The sequence below is a fragment of the Letharia columbiana genome, assembly GCF_014066305.1.
Source record: "Letharia columbiana isolate WasteWater2 chromosome Unknown Sc0000037_s0, whole genome shotgun sequence".
NCBI classification, from domain to species: Eukaryota; Fungi; Ascomycota; class Lecanoromycetes; order Lecanorales; family Parmeliaceae; genus Letharia; species Letharia columbiana.
Window position 1 is genome coordinate 181913 of NW_023501081.1, and position 15233 is coordinate 197145.

The following is a 15233-nucleotide window of genomic DNA, read 5'->3' on the forward strand; positions in this document are numbered from 1 at the left end:
CAGGCCGGCCATTCGATTCAGAGAATTGAAGATAGTCGTCCGTTCTTTCCAGGCCAAAGTTGGTGTTCAACCCGCTTTTGCTTCATAGAGAAAGGCATCACTGCGTATCTGTTGGAGTCTTTCGAGGGGTACAAGCCTTAACAGGCCGGCCATTCGATTCAGAGAAGAGCTCACGGCCCTAGAATTATGTATCTGTATGAGCTTGATGCCATTGACAACCGCACTCGTAGTGGGATGAAACCCTCCAATATCGTTACTTCACCTTCATTGCCTTACCAAATCAAGAACCATCTGCTCTGGATTCATGACAATGGCTGACGAGAGGCAAGCGCCAAGACTGCCACCTTTCAAAAATTAGTGAAATCATTTGCCGAAGTTTTGGCCGATACAACATACAACATACAGCATACAAGAAAGGACTGCGGATGCTCTAGCCGATTCAAGCTTCCACGAATCCCACTCGCCTGCCAACACCATGGCTCCCACCCCCTCATCCTCCATGGATCAACATCATCCCTTAACAATTGCCTCTGCCTCCAACCCCACCTCCAACCCCGCCCCCTCCGCTGCCCGCATCCGCGAGAACCAACGCCGTTCCCGAGCCCGCCGGAAAGAATATCTGCAAGAATTGGAGCATAAGCTTACAAAGTGTGAACAGGCGGGAGTCAGAGCTAGTGTGGATATACAGCTTGCAGCTAGAGGGGTGGCGGAGGATAATAAGAGGCTCAAGGAGGAGAACAGGAGATTGAAGGAAGAAGGGGAGAAATTGAGGAGGGAGAATGAGAGGATGAGGGCGAATCTGGATGGGAACCAGCAAGAACGTGCGGGAGCTTCAAAAGGGGGAAAATCCGTGGCTGGAGCATCATCTCATGGAATCCAAGATGCAGAAGCCGAGGCTCCTTCTCAGTTGCGAGATTCCACAGACCGTCAGCAGCCGACCACTAGGACCGAGGGCGAAGAGATCTACACACAGCTTACTCCAATCCCGACAGAATCATCATCGGAAGTCTCGTGCATCCGCCAAAACGATCAGATGGTACTGGGTGACGATACTTCATCCTGCGAATACGCAGCGCACATCATCACCAGCATGAGAGCGGATATCAGCACTGATGATGTACGAGCTGATCTAGGTTGTGGTGGCGATATCAGAGAATGGCGAAAGTGCAAGGTGGATAATTCGAAGCTTTTCGTTGCTGTGGATCGGTATACTGGATGAGTAGGGGACAAAACAATGTTGCAATCCTCGGCTTCGACGTGCGTGCTGTGCTCGGCGGTACATTGTGATGATTGGAATCATTCGCGGCCTGCCCTTGAACGAATTTTATCTCCGACAGACCCCTTCAGCAGGTACGTAATGATAAGACTTGAGGCTGTCTTCTGCAAAATCCTTAGCAATGGTCCGATCACGCGGTAATCTGAATGACAGTACATGCAAGCTTTCGGACAGTGATAGCGGAGTCATCGAACGGAGCGGAGCAACTTCAGTAAACAACCACGGATGTTCCAATGCTATAAATTGGCCTATTGCTGCTGTTTTTAGAAGTTCCCGATGACCTACATTGGGGCTTGCATTCCTCACATGCCTAAATGCGGAATCTCTTGGCACACACAGAGAGTTTTCTTCAAGGAGCTCGCGCCAAATATTTGGCATTGTCTTCCAAGATCTTACCATGGCCCTAGCCACGAGAGAAAGAAAACTTACGACCACGATGGGTGCACAAAGGACAATATCTGTGTGCGGCCGCGTAGCGCCCGTGATTGCATGGCTGTTTGCGGCGGATGAAATGGGGGGCAAAAGACAATCTTCTTTCAAAGGGGGCTCTCCGACCACGCGGCTACTATCAAACCCGATCCACTTCTCTCCTCTACGAAGTTCTGTTCAGCTTCAGAAGTACTGTTGTTCGTGCGACACTGGAAGGGGGAAGAGAACAAGCAATATTTGGCAAAAATGACACGTAGTAAAGCAGGGCAGAATCCTCCCACACGAGACTCAGCAGACGTACCCGTCCATGAAGCCACACCAGTGATTAGGGATGGGCCAGAAGGATATTCCGAGGACGGGTCAATCAGACGGTCTGAGAAAGACAAAATCAAGGAACCGTCTGCAGACTCTGCAAATACGTCGGGCAAAAGTAAAGCTAAGAGTTACAGGGGACAAGACACTGTGACGGGCAGATTTGGATCGGGCAAAAGGACCAGCCCGGACTCGCCCAGAACGATCAAAGACAATCTCGCCCTCAGCTCATCGCGATTTGGCTCTCCGTTCGCATATCCATCTTACCAGAACCAGCATGATTTTTTCAAGGGGCTTCTCCCCGAAAGCACGTGTATTGTATTCGACCAAGTCGTTGCCGAAGCGTCAACCCTAAGAGAGCGCCTATTGGCAGGTGGTGCTCTCACGAATGATGGTAGCAACGGCCAATTTTGCGTCCTCAAGGAACGCGAGTTCCCTAGCATAAATTCCGACTCTAGCAAAGAAAGCAAACACGACGACTCGAAGTTGCAATTCTACTGCTTTGGACCTAGTGGTGATGACGAATTGGAGCTTCCTCTGTTTGTTGACCCTTCAGCTGCAGCCAATCGTCGGACTTACGTTGTTGGGGATAATTTTGTCGACTCCATCGACTCGAGCGATCCTTCATCCACGACAAGCGAAAGTTCCAAAGCTGGCAAGAGTCTCGAGGCTCGCCGCGTCAGGAACTCCAAAACCGGCGAGGTTGAATACTTCGTTGTGAACAATGGCTTGGATATTTTCTCCATTAACGGCATAGATGTGGGCCCTACCACGAGAGCTGGACCTCTTCCAGACTTTGCGGTACTCGAACATGGACACTTTTCTATCTTTTGGTGGCGCACGGCTGCTGCCTTGGACTATATACCAGTAAGAGGATCCATGCTATGTCCCCTGGGCGCTTGAAGAAAGCTAATGATTTCTGCAGAGTCACAAACGCAAACGCCAGTCTGAGCACAGCGACGGAGAATCATTTAGAAAGGCCTTCAAAGGCGCTACCGGTAAGCCCTGCGACATCAGAAGCCTGCGTAGGCTAGTATAGGATCTGTAAGCTCATAGATGCCAGACCCTTCGCACAATTCGCAAGTGTTTCCAGAGTCGAAAAGTTGGCTCGATGAATATCGTCGCCGCGTAGAGTTATGTGAAGAAAGGCCTATTAAGTACACATCTTCAATAACAGATCTCCATCCACCGCACCAGCAAAGAGACGACGAAATGCGCGACATCGACGTCATACTTGCCATTGGCGCCGTTTGGCTCGGCCTGATGAATGCGAATATTGATTTTGCATATGCTAATTCAGATCTATTTTCCTTCGCGCGGAGCATGCGAATGGTCGGGATGCATGCTATCAAAGGGACTAATCCTTTCCTCATGCCCTTGATCTTCAGCAAGGAGTTAGAAGCCCTGTCCCCTGAATTAGGCGAAGATACAGCAGAGCCCCTAGAGCCCGTATTCAGCGTGTTTCAACGAGGCGAAGAGCAGAAGAACCAAGAGAACGTTGTTGCAGCCAAAAAAGCACAGCAGAAAGATCCTGGCAACAAGAATAAGCCCCCGCTCTCACTCGAGGATCAAAATATGGAGAATAAAAGGTACAAGGGTGACATCGGCCACTTCGTACTAGCCATTGCCGAGAAGGTCAATAGGGATGGGCCCAATACCATCAAGGATATTCAGATGAAGAAAGCTCTCGTGCGATTGAGATTTATGGATAGCGCCGAAGGACTTTTAGACAAAGGATTGATTCGACGTGTCGCAAGAAATATTGTCAGAAATGCAGGGTGGCTTGGCGACATCTGGCCTTCCTTCGATCCGAATGAGGAAGACTGGGTGGACGTACTTGGACAGTCAGTGAACAGGTGCGGGGAGCATACCGTTTTGAATGCATGGGCTTACATGCTTGAAATTCCACTGGCTACGACGCGAAAAGGAGCATTAGCAAAAGCGTCTTATGAAGACATAAGACGAATGATTGGCCTAGCGCTTCGAGGGCAGCTTGACAGCTTGACTATCCGAGCCTGGATGCAGCATTACAAGTTTGCAATCGGTGAGCCTTTGTCTCGGCTTCAGCAAACCCAGAAACAGAACCCGGATTTGCCGAACAAACTTCGGTACATGCAGACTGTAGCATTGAATGAAAAGGCTTTCAATGAGATCGTTGATGATATGCACACGCAGGAACAGGCTGCTAATCGAGATCATGCAAGGATTTGGGGCGCTGTATCCGTACCACCAGGATGCGCCACGACCCAGCAATCAGGGCATGCTCCTGAGGTCGCGACCGGACTCACATTGCCACTTCCTGGTCAAGGTTCAGCTGCAGGTTCTTCAGACATCTGCGGTGGTTCAGATAGTTCCTCAGGTTCTTCAGACGCTTCCGGTGATTCAGGTAGTTCCTCGGGTTCTGCGGACACACCTCCACCACCACCGGCTTCTCTTCAAACCCCAGGAACCTGGAAGGAAAGCTTGGTCCGAGGTCTCGCTAGTCACAAAGCCTTGAGAGCGAAGAACCCCCGGACTACCAAAGGCGCGCTGAAAGACGCTACAATCATAAGGGACCCCTCAAACATGGCCGATTACGAGGTAATACTTGGCATAGCGCCCATTTGGGAAAGTCTCAAGCGTCTCAGGCGTGCAGACTTCGATTTCACTTATGCTGGGATGGACATTTTCTCGCCTGGGGGTAAACAGGAAGAAGTTGGCGCAGTTGGAGGGTGGAGCAGATTCATCATGCCGTTGTTCTTTTCTTCCACAACATCTGAAGCGCTTGAGGATCAAGTCAAGGGCCAAGAGAGAATCCACCCTGCTGGCCATCTTCTGCTCTGTGTGGCTGAGTTGGTTGACGCCCGTCCGATGACAGTTCAATTACGAATATTTGACAGTAGAAGGGGAACGGTAACAGAGGAACAGATTGCGCTAAGCGCTGAAGAAATCATCAATCATTCTCGCTGGCTTGGTTCGGCTGGACCTGGGATTCAGGTCTTATACAGACCCTGCATCTGGAACCGAGTCCCTCAACAGGTGGGTATCAATACCTGTGGACTGCATGTCATCTTCAATGCTTGGGCAACCATGCTTGGGATCCCCATACATCCGGAAATTTTGCGCCGGGGGCGATCCCGCGAAGAAGAGAACGATGCCACCGACCAAAATTTTTTAGCACAAGGTCTCGAAATCGTCAATCTTGCCCTCGAGGGCTTCATGGATTCGACCACCATACAAGCCTTCTTCAACGTCTACGGCTACTGCGTCGAGCAACGCTTTCGCGATCCTGCACGTTCCGTCATATCAGTCGATGCAATCGGAATGAACCAGGACAAGTTCGGCCGCACCCTGCGGAAAAGAGTCTGGAGCAGCAAACTTGAGTACGCGGGGGCTATAAAGGAGACGTTTCCGGATGCAACTATGGCGGGATTGATGGCGCAAGGGTTGAGTAGGGACCAAGCGTGGACGGCTCTGGCGATCGCTGGTGGGAACTCGGATGGGGCTTTCCACTGGCACTATGCACAGGATGTTGCTGGAGAGCTGCCGAAGCCTGAGGAAGCGTTGTCGCCGAAGACGCCGGATTGGGGGCGAGAATCTTGACATTGTAACCGGACCACGGCGGGCCGATAGATCACGGACTCTTTTGGCATGGACAAGGAGTGCCACTCATGTACCGTTTATTTAGACGCAGATGTTTCGCAACTCTTCAGTTTCTCGGCACTGTGTCAATTCATCCTTCAATCAATCATTCATCCATCCATCCATCCATCCATCCATCCATCCATCCATCCATCCATCCATCCATCCATCCATCCATCCATCCATCCATCCATCCATCCATCCATCCATCCATCCATCCATCCATCCATTCGTACCCCCCTTCATGCTCCGCCTTAATACTCTTCACGGTGCAAGTATTCCAAACCCCCCAAAATCCAGCCCATCTACTCACCCAGAGCACTCTAAGGTAACCCTAATGTGTTTTTCCTTTTTCTTTCCATCTTTGCTTCTCATCATCACAGTCCCCAGCTCCTCCATCCATATACCTACCTACCTACCTAAACCACGACTCATCATCGCGCAGCCTCTCCACGCCACGCCACGACAGAGAAGAGAGCCGCGTTGGATGGATACTCCCTCCCTCCCTCCAGTCTACTCCGAGCACTCGTACATATGGCGCGCGGATTGATGGACCGCGGGGTACGGATACCTTCCGGGGCGATCAGGATTGTTGATGTCGGGTTTATAGTCCCGACCGAGTATTCGTCTTGGACGCTGTGCGTGGGCGGCTGACTATGTGGGAGTTCGGGATGGTTGTTCCGCATTGGTGGGTGTGTGTGGCAGGGGCAGCTTCTTTTGGAAAGCCCGAAGGACATATGTATCTAGATGAGTGGAGTATGAGATACATTATCTGATCTATCTATCTCTCTCATCATCGCGTCTGTGATGTCTGGCCCCTCTCTCTCTCTCTCATGTTCACAATCTCGCGTCCACTACGATAATCGATCCAAGAACAGCCCACCGTAGCTCCCTCTCACCGACACCATGATTGTACGAGGCTTTCACCCTTAGCTCATCAAACAAGGCTATAGTCTGGATCCATGAACCCGACCACCAGGGTACCCTCTCCAGTCGCGTGATCACAATCCTCCCCGTCTGGACCACCTTATAGCTGAATATGCCGGAGCACAAAAAGACGATGCAGCAATGGTTGCGCAAGATCAAGAGGTTGTTTCTGGGTCTGTTGGGGCGCCGGAGGTGGATGGTGTATGTTGCGTGGTGCCAGCGGCAGGAAGGGGAGAGGCTGTTAGAGGATGTGATGGAGCATTTGGGACAGAAGAGGCCAGGGGAGCTTTTGAGGATATGAGTTTCGGCGGGGTGTATACCGCATGCCAATCAAATGGGTTGTTGATCGACTTCTGCCGGGGGAAAACAGTTCCAATCCCAGGTGAACTCTTAGTAAACTCACCGAACGTAATGATAGCCTGTTACCAACCGTCGTTCAAGGGACAGCTCCCTAATGAGCCTTGTTGAAAATGACATATCTGTCGGTGTGCAGCCTTTCCTCGGTCGTTCTGTATACTCTCGGGAGCCCAGTCTGCTCAAACGTCTTGTCGTTTCTGATCATCTCCGCAACGCCCTTGGCGGCGAGGAAGATGATGGGCATGCCGTGGCCATTGAAGCCGGCCACGATGTATTGATTTGGCTTTGCGGGGATTGGACCGACATGCGGTTGGAGGTCGGAGGTGTAGCCCATTACTGCAATAAACATTCGATTCAGCACAAGATAGGGATCCATCAAAACAATTATTCAATCAGGGAAGGCTTTAGATTGACTTACTCCCAGTCCACACTTTGTCCACATAGGCTCCACTTTCTTCCCACCCGACAAATCGTCGTTGCATGTATTCATCGAAGTATTCCTTTGCAGGCTCAATCAGCTCATTATCATTAGTGTTGTCATACCACACGCTTTTGTCGTTCGACATCGTGGCTTTGGCGCCGCCAACTATAATACTCCCGTCCACCCGCGGAATCAGATAGTCGTACATGTCATGGCCAGTCCGCAAGCTATACGTATTGTTCAGATAAGGCGCCTTGTTTGGATCAGGCGTCACAATACGGCTGCATATTCCTCGACAAGGCACGATCTTCTGCAAGTACTCGGGAAGAATGCCGGCCGTGAAGCCATTCGAGGCAAAGACTACCTTCTTAGCTGTGATGATTCCTCTGGGAGTGGTGACGGCGTAGCGCTCGCCGTCGTCCGGCGTCGAAGTTACATGCGTTACAGGCGTATGGGTCTGCAAATTGAGCCCTTTGGCAATTGCGAGGCCGAGAAGATGCATGATGAACTTGTAAGGCCAGAGATGCGCCGCAGTGAAGCTGAAGCAGCCTTTGGCGTCTTTGACTCCGGATACTCGTTCCGCATACTTTGCTGGTGTAAAGTGCGCGTCTTGAATAGAAGTCAAGCCTCTCTTTACCATGCTATCGTACGCTTCTTTGGACTGGTTGGCGAGTTCTTCGTCCAGGAAAACGTCAAAGGTCCGGGTCAGAGTAAAGTCGCAGTCAATGTGCTCTTTTTCGATCAGCTTCTTGATTGCTTGGATGTGAGCAACTTCGTGGTTGGAGATCTCAGCAGCAGCTTCCAGGCCGTACTTTTCGATGTTGTCGGACATAGCGAAGTAGACTTCTGGTCTTAGATGGCCGCCTTAATGCTCGTCTTCATCAGCTGCTCATCGCTAGTGGACCAACACAACCTACCATTCCTCGCTGTGGCTCCTGAACATGCTTGACGGGCTTCTAACAGCACGATTGATGGAGGCGATGGGTTGCCATCATACAGATGATAAGCAGTGGCTGTGCCAGCATATCCTGCTCCAATGATCACGAGGTCACATTCGGTTGGCAGATTTTCGCTAGGTAACTGTCCAACTCATGAGGTTCTATTCTCCAGAAAGGAAGGGTTGAGTCGGGGTTTGGGTAGGAGGGCTTGTTGTTCAAATTCATGGTTGGCACAGCCAGATGGAACATTCACAAGACAGGAGGAAGCTGATTTAAATTGCCGTGACAGAAGGCACCTGCAAAAGAAGAGATCAATAGACTGGACCACGAACAGTCGTTCTATCAAATCAGACGAGAATATACCGACTGACAATCTGATACCGGTTGAGTACGCCAGACGAGATCTAACGATTTCCGGCCTAGCGCAAACCGGGAGACGCCGCTGTCAGAAAAGTCACCTCTCGGAGAGATGGAAACCAAATCAATTCTCTGTGTTGAGAGAAAAAAAAAACCCCCTAAAAAAAAAAAAAAAAAAAAAAAAAATTTTTTTTTTTTTTTTTTTTGGGAAAAAAAAGGGGGGCAAACCGTTACTTTTTTGGAGGCCCCACAATTGACCCACGGATCCAAAGTCCGCTCCACCAAAAATCACAGAATCACTGGAGCCACAGACTGGAGAAGGCACAGCTATTCTTGCTCGAGCGCATGTAGGCCCGAGACTTGCATGTGTAACGGTTTTTCGCGTGGGTTCCGAGGCTGCTTCGGCCACCTCCAGCACTGCTCCAAGATGCGTGCAGCCCTAGGAGAGAGAACGCTTTACCGCAAAACGTAATCCGACTGCCACTCAGCGGGACAGAATCGGTCTCGTGCATAGGAATTGAAGCACGATGAGAACACTGGGAGATTTCCCCACTTCAAGCTGATAGTGGCAACTGGAATATAAAATCTGGCGTCTCGGATGGAGAATGGGTACCCAACTCTCGACTCTCGTTCGAGGCAAGTACACAATGCTGCCAGCCAAAGACAACGACACTGAGACATACGCATCTCCCATCGATCAATCTGCGGAAGAAGTTGCCAAGGACAAGTCAGCTTTTCAGAGGCTGAAAACATTTCATGGCCGCTATCTAAGTAGAGAAACGTGAGTTCGATTTATTTACCTCTGATGCAATTCCAAGCATGTTGCCCGAAGATTCCGTATTGACAGCGGCGCAAACCCATAAACAACTATTGATTTCAGCAATGAAACCCAGATCCTCTTTATGCCAAGTACTTGGCCTGAGCTGTCCCCGCACGTCAATGTCAGCTTTGAGCGGTTTTGACCATGATTTGTTGAATAAAGATATGCCCATCACGACCGCCACTCTCTGTAACAGCTTGCCTGATGCACGCATGTGGTTTTCCAATGTTATCGATCTCTAACTTGTCTTTCCAGATATCAAGGCTCGTTGATTTTCAATCTATGCGCCTTCCTCCTCCCAGCATTATACAGCACGCTCAGCAAGCTATGGATCGCAAACATCGACCCAACCCAAGTGGTCACCACCGATGTCTACACCTACATCGGCACCGTGGCAAACGTCCTCAACGACGGCCTTCCAAGAGCCGCTTGGCTCGTCATCGGAGACAAGGCCACCAGGACCATGTCCTCTCGACTCGGCCTATCATACACCCTCATTCTCTTCCAGACCGTGCTAGGAGCCATCATGACCATAGTATTCATCGCGGCTTCCAATCAGCTTGCCGCCGCCTTCGTCCCAGCGCAAGTCAGAGAGGCATCCATAACATACGTTCGCATCTCTTCGGTCTCGGCACTGTCTTCTGCCATGCAAGTCGCTGTATCGGACTGCACACGGGCTTTGGATAATCCGGATGTACCGTTGTTGATCAGCTCGACGAGTTTCGTCATCAACATCATGCTCGACCTGCTGATCATCTCCAAGTTCCATGTGGGATCATGGACGCCAACGATCATTGATCAAGCCCTCATCAGGCTCGCTTGTGACATGAGCTCCGCCGTTGCTGGGCTTGTGTACTTTATCTACATTGCGACAAAGATGCACCGAAAGTCCAGTGAAGACTCCGATGAAACGATAAGGCCCGGTGTCAGAGCCTTCAAAGTCCTCGCCCGTCCATCAGTCTACACTTTCACGGAGTCCGCAATCCGAAACTCGCTGTACCTGTGGCTCGTCAGCAGGATCATTTCCCTCGGCGAGAACTATGGCACTGCGTGGGGTGTGTTCAACACGATCCGCTGGGGGCTGGTCATGGTGCCAGTCCAAGCTTTGGAAGCATCGACGCTAGCATTCGTTGGCCACAACTGGGGCCAATGGCGAGCACGCGTGGGGGTTGGGTTGCGAAAGCCCAAAGCCTCCAGACGGGACCTTTTGGGTATGGTTTTCCCATCTTTCGTCGTGGCTTTTGGTCCCCTGCTAACCCTCCGCTCGGCGACAGACATCATGCACCCAGCATTCATCTCTTGCGTCATTGCCCTCGTCGTCGAAGTCCCGGTCTGTATCTGCCTTTCACTATGGGGCATGGAATCCTTCGCGTACTATCTCTCCGACTCCACCGAAGTCGCAGCGATAACCAAGAAAATGTGGAAGGTCGGCTCCCTCCCTCCCTCTCACCCTCTCCCAACCCCTCCACTAAACATCCATCCATCCAGAACATCGACTGGTGCTACATCTTCTACGCGGTCCAATACCAACTCGCCGCCATCCTCCTCGCCACCAGTCCCCGCTGGTACCTCTACCAAGCCCTCGGGTCCAACTTCCTCTGGATCCTCCCCTGGGCCATCGTCGTCACCAAGGTCCGGCTGTCGGAAGAGCGCGCGTGGACCTTCTACGCCATCATCTTCGGCGGAGCGCTGGTCTTCGATCTCTTCGACGTGGGCATCACGCTGGGACTTTGGGCCTGGCGGTTAGCGAAGGGGAAGGTCTCGCTGGGGAGGGTCCACAGTACGCTCTAGGCTGGGATGGGCATGAGGGGCGGAGAAATGGCCGGGTCGATCCCGTAGAAGGGTCGAGGTCATTTCGGCTAGAATCTCCCACCTCCCTCCCTACCCATCCACGTCCCCTGAATCCAGACTCCCAACACCGCAAGCGGAGAAAATGTCACCCACCGGCACTAGCGTAGGAAGCAACGTCGTCGTCGCAGCTGGGGAGGTGATCGAGGTTGAAATTCAAAGCGGGGCATTCGGCGGTGAAGGAAGGTAAAAGGTATTCCATTCGTAACAGGTTCGATTCCTACTAGCGCTGATACAATGGTATTGCGATGTTTCTGATTTCCCGGCAGCGCCAATACTGCAGCGTTGCCGTTGCATCTTCCCCCAGGGTCGTGGGTTCGAATCCCGATTATATCTGATTTGGCTTAAGTGCAGCAGCAGCAGCAGGAGTGGTTATCTTTTGTCGTGCGGGGGGTACGTATCTGTGGTTACGGTCGAGGTTAGAGGGTATTCAATTCGTAACAGGTTCGATTCCTATTGGCGCTGGTACGATGGTGTTGGGGTGGTTCTTATTTTCTATGGAGGCGGAGGGGAAATGTGCGGAGGTCAGTGCTGAGTGGTTTGGGAGATGGTTGAAAGGATGGGAAGGAGGAAGAGGAGATGATACGGGAGAGGGGTAGCAGGAAGAGCGAGTGGAGGGTGAGGAGTGGAAGGAGTTGATGAAGGAGGATCCAAGGAGTGTAAGGCCGATGAGGGAGGAAATATAGAACAATATTGGAAGATGTGTCGGGGCAGAATAGCAAACGTAGAAAAGAAAATCTCGTGTTAGGAACATCTGGAATCGATTGGGATGGAGTCACATCTGCGCCGCCCCACCGGAGACGATACCAAGAGCAAGGTAGATTTGGGCTGATATACCCGATCCTGTTTTAAACGATATAATGCTTAGAGGGTGAACCCTTACAACTTGCTCGCTGGTACGAGACAAGGCGATTAGAAAAGCATAGGTGATGAGTTGCTGGAATTCCATATCGATGAGGCATGATGAGTTCATCGACGTAAAACAAAGAGCACTGTACTGTCACATCCTCAGAGCATGGTCATCATTTACCAGGAGGGCTAATGTCGGCGTCTTGAATGGTTTTGCGCTGGACTCGACTCCTGGGATGGATATTCATGCGTGAGACGCTCGCTTGCTGGGATGAAAATAATTACAGTCGAATGAATATACCGCCCTGAAACTCATGCTGTTGAATTCTAACCATCCGACGAATTTCTTCTAGCCTCCTGAGCCTTGTGAGCCGGCTCCGGCTATGTCAACAAGGTACTGGGCAACAGTGTTGATATCACCTAAGGAGAAGAAGACTACTTAGCGCCCATCCTTTCCACTTTTGTCTCTGCTCATACAGATGTCCGCATACTTTTTCGTTTAGGAGGCCTTCCACCTTTGTTCTTCCCCGGTGCCTTTTCACCCCGTTTCCGCTTATACCCGGCAGGTCTCGCGGTACCGTTCGGTAATTCATCATCTTCCATCGACATGGGTGTGCGTTCGGGTCCGCTGCCCTTCTTCCTACGCTGGGATAGTGGTGGTATTTCGAGTGCTTCGGCCGTCGCGACTTCGCCTCTCTTCCGCCGAGCGGGCGGCGGTGACATTCCGGCTGAGGAGGGATCGAATGATGGTTGGAGGTTAGTATCGGGATGGGAAGCTGAGCGCCATGCTTGGTTCAAGGCTTGCTGCATTCCGTTTGTCGCATTAGCTACTTGCTTGTCGACGTTGTTTCTCATTGTGACCAGCTTTGCGTGTATCTTTACCGAAGCCTCGATATGCCGTTGGAGCTGTTTGTTCAGACTATCCGCGCTCTGACCGATGACCTCTTCGTCGGAGTTTTCCGGCTCGAATGTGCCATCGTCCCAGACAGCGTATCCTAGTCTCAGCTTCTCATTTTTCGTCAATCCCAGCTGATGTACGCCCGTCTCGTCCGTTCTCTTCGCCACGAATTCTATATTCACCATGTCGTCATCCGGGTTATGCTCGTTGGTAGAGAAACTGAAGCGGAGGTACGGATAGCCAGACTCGTCGCGCACTTCACTAAAAGTGATCATGGCTTCATTCTCCACAGAGCCTTCGCCAGGTGCTTTGTTTGTAGCCAGGTCGAGACGGTTGACGATCTTATCTTGGTAATCCATAATGTATTCGAGCTCGAGGCTGCCGAAATTGAGAGAGACATTGAAGTGCCTACCAACGCCTCCTTCCTCGGCTGGTAATTTTTGAAATTTCAGCTCCCAGTTTGAGAGGTCTATTTGTGAGCTCCAATCCAGCGTTCGCCTCTTTCCTTTGCAGTATGTCCAGACAACGTGGTAATCGCCTTCAACGTGTTCCACGGGAAAATGTTTAGGCGTGAGTTGCTATGAAGGAGACTTATGGTTAGCGAAGAATCCCATAGCATTGTATCATAGAACATCATACTAGGCCATCCGTTAGATCCCCGTCATCGAAATACCTCATGATGGCAGCCGCTAGGTCCGCTGGGTCCGCTTCCAGTTGTCCAGTCACCAGTGCGCTCTATGTTAAAGAGAGAAGATATGTAGCAGATCCACGCACACGGGCAAGAAAAGGAAATACAGAGTAGGGAATGGGTACGGGATGGAGAAAGATTGCGCTCGAAGAGGAAGAGGAAGAGATGCGGTGGCACGGTGGCTGGGGAAAAGGCTAGCGCTGGGCAGCGCTTACCTTAAACTTCTTCGTACTTTTGAAGGTTTCCGCGCCAGCAGAACCGACTGGCGGCCATCTCGACGGGTCTCTTACAAGTTTACGAGTTTCACAACCTAGAAGCACACAAAGAACAGCAAGATTCCTCGTCGTGTATAGTACTCATTCCTGAAAGTTGTCTGAGTTGGAACGTTGTATGAGTTGGGCACAAACAAATCAATCATATATGTGCAGGCTAGCGGTTCGACACCACCGACACCCGTACGGCCAAAGCTTCCAGTATGGCAGTACTCACGGGCATATGGTGTCATCTCCCTTCATGATGGCTTTCGTATGGAGGATTGGCCCTGCTTCTGTTGACCTCGGAGCCCAATTCCCCAGCTTTTTACACCATGGCGATGGGTTTGAGTCGTATCGCAGGTCTCGGTCGGCTTGCTTTTGTTTGCCTTTCGTGTTTAGTCCTGCCTTACTCAAAAGGTCGAGCTGACTAGAAGCAATCTTACCGACATGTGTCAAGTTTTCCCCGGTCTCAAACGTGGGCCTTCAGCCAGCTGGGTGTCATGCATCATGATGAGATTGTAGTACTCTTCCCATTCGGAACCTTACATCGCTTTGAACAATTACTCTCCCAATTGGTGTAGGACTAAGGCCTAATGTTGGTAAATACCTGGGTATGCAGTTACTGCTATAATGAGACCTATCATTAGATGTGGTAGTCTTAATGATGTCTAAGGAAGAAGAATCCTATGTACAGAGAAGGCCTTCATATACCAATGACTAGGCCGAATGAGTACTAGTGGTAGCGAGTGTTGAGTTACCGACACTGGCAAAAACCGAAAAAGATGAGGCTATTCGCATGCTATCAAAACATTACTTCTTCGAATCCTTCTCCGCAATGCTCTCCATGGCTGCAATTGCTCCCTTTGCTGCAGTGGGCGTAGATCCGGTCATGCTAGGCGTATTTCTAATAGCAATGAGAGAAAGATGGACCCTTATAATCAAATCCCTAGACAGCTACATCAAGAATACACCGTCCATATACTTTATGCACCTATCCTTGGCCTATAGCCTTCCGCTTCTCCGTATCACGAATATAGCCGAGCGAAGAGGCGAGCCAAGAGGCGCGAAAATGACCATGCTGGGAGGCGAAAAGTGGAGCGAGAAAATAACCATGCTGGGAGGCGAAAGGTGGAGCGAGATTTGAAGTATACTGAATTCGAGCGGTGCTGAGCGAGAAAGTAGGCTCTTTGAGGGTCGATATAGTACGCGGATGTAAAACCGCAGAGAGTTGGCTCGTG

The 15233-nt window shown here is 50.9% G+C and overlaps 5 protein-coding genes across 5 annotated transcripts; 3 read left to right on the forward strand and 2 right to left on the reverse strand.

Annotated features, from left to right (window-relative positions):
• Positions 1-475: 475 nt before the first annotated feature.
• HO173_009110 (uncharacterized protein) lies at positions 476-1219 on the forward strand (the record flags this gene model as incomplete). Its single annotated transcript, XM_037311003.1, has 1 exon — positions 476-1219. The coding sequence occupies one exon, from the start codon at positions 476-478 to the stop codon at positions 1217-1219; it is 744 nt and encodes a 247-aa protein (XP_037162097.1).
• Positions 1220-1951: 732 nt separating this feature from the next.
• HO173_009111 (uncharacterized protein) lies at positions 1952-5599 on the forward strand (the record flags this gene model as incomplete). Its single annotated transcript, XM_037311004.1, has 3 exons — positions 1952-2884; positions 2943-3015; positions 3081-5599. 3 exons carry the CDS (start codon positions 1952-1954, stop codon positions 5597-5599), a joined length of 3525 nt encoding a protein of 1174 aa, XP_037162098.1.
• Positions 5600-7016: 1417 nt separating this feature from the next.
• HO173_009112 (uncharacterized protein) lies at positions 7017-8368 on the reverse strand (the record flags this gene model as incomplete). The annotated part of the gene is made up of 4 exons (XM_037311005.1): positions 7017-7258; positions 7341-8207; positions 8261-8269; positions 8341-8368. 4 exons carry the CDS (start codon positions 8366-8368, stop codon positions 7017-7019), a joined length of 1146 nt encoding a protein of 381 aa, XP_037162099.1.
• Positions 8369-9285: 917 nt separating this feature from the next.
• Positions 9286-11249, forward strand: HO173_009113 (uncharacterized protein; the record flags this gene model as incomplete). The annotated part of the gene is made up of 3 exons (XM_037311006.1): positions 9286-9419; positions 9714-10884; positions 10947-11249. 3 exons carry the CDS (start codon positions 9286-9288, stop codon positions 11247-11249), a joined length of 1608 nt encoding a protein of 535 aa, XP_037162100.1.
• A 1255-nt stretch (positions 11250-12504) lies between these two features.
• On the reverse strand, positions 12505-13731 carry HO173_009114 (uncharacterized protein; the record flags this gene model as incomplete). Its single annotated transcript, XM_037311007.1, has 3 exons — positions 12505-12575; positions 12647-13631; positions 13693-13731. 3 exons carry the CDS (start codon positions 13729-13731, stop codon positions 12505-12507), a joined length of 1095 nt encoding a protein of 364 aa, XP_037162101.1.
• Between the last annotated feature and the right edge of the window lie 1502 nt (positions 13732-15233).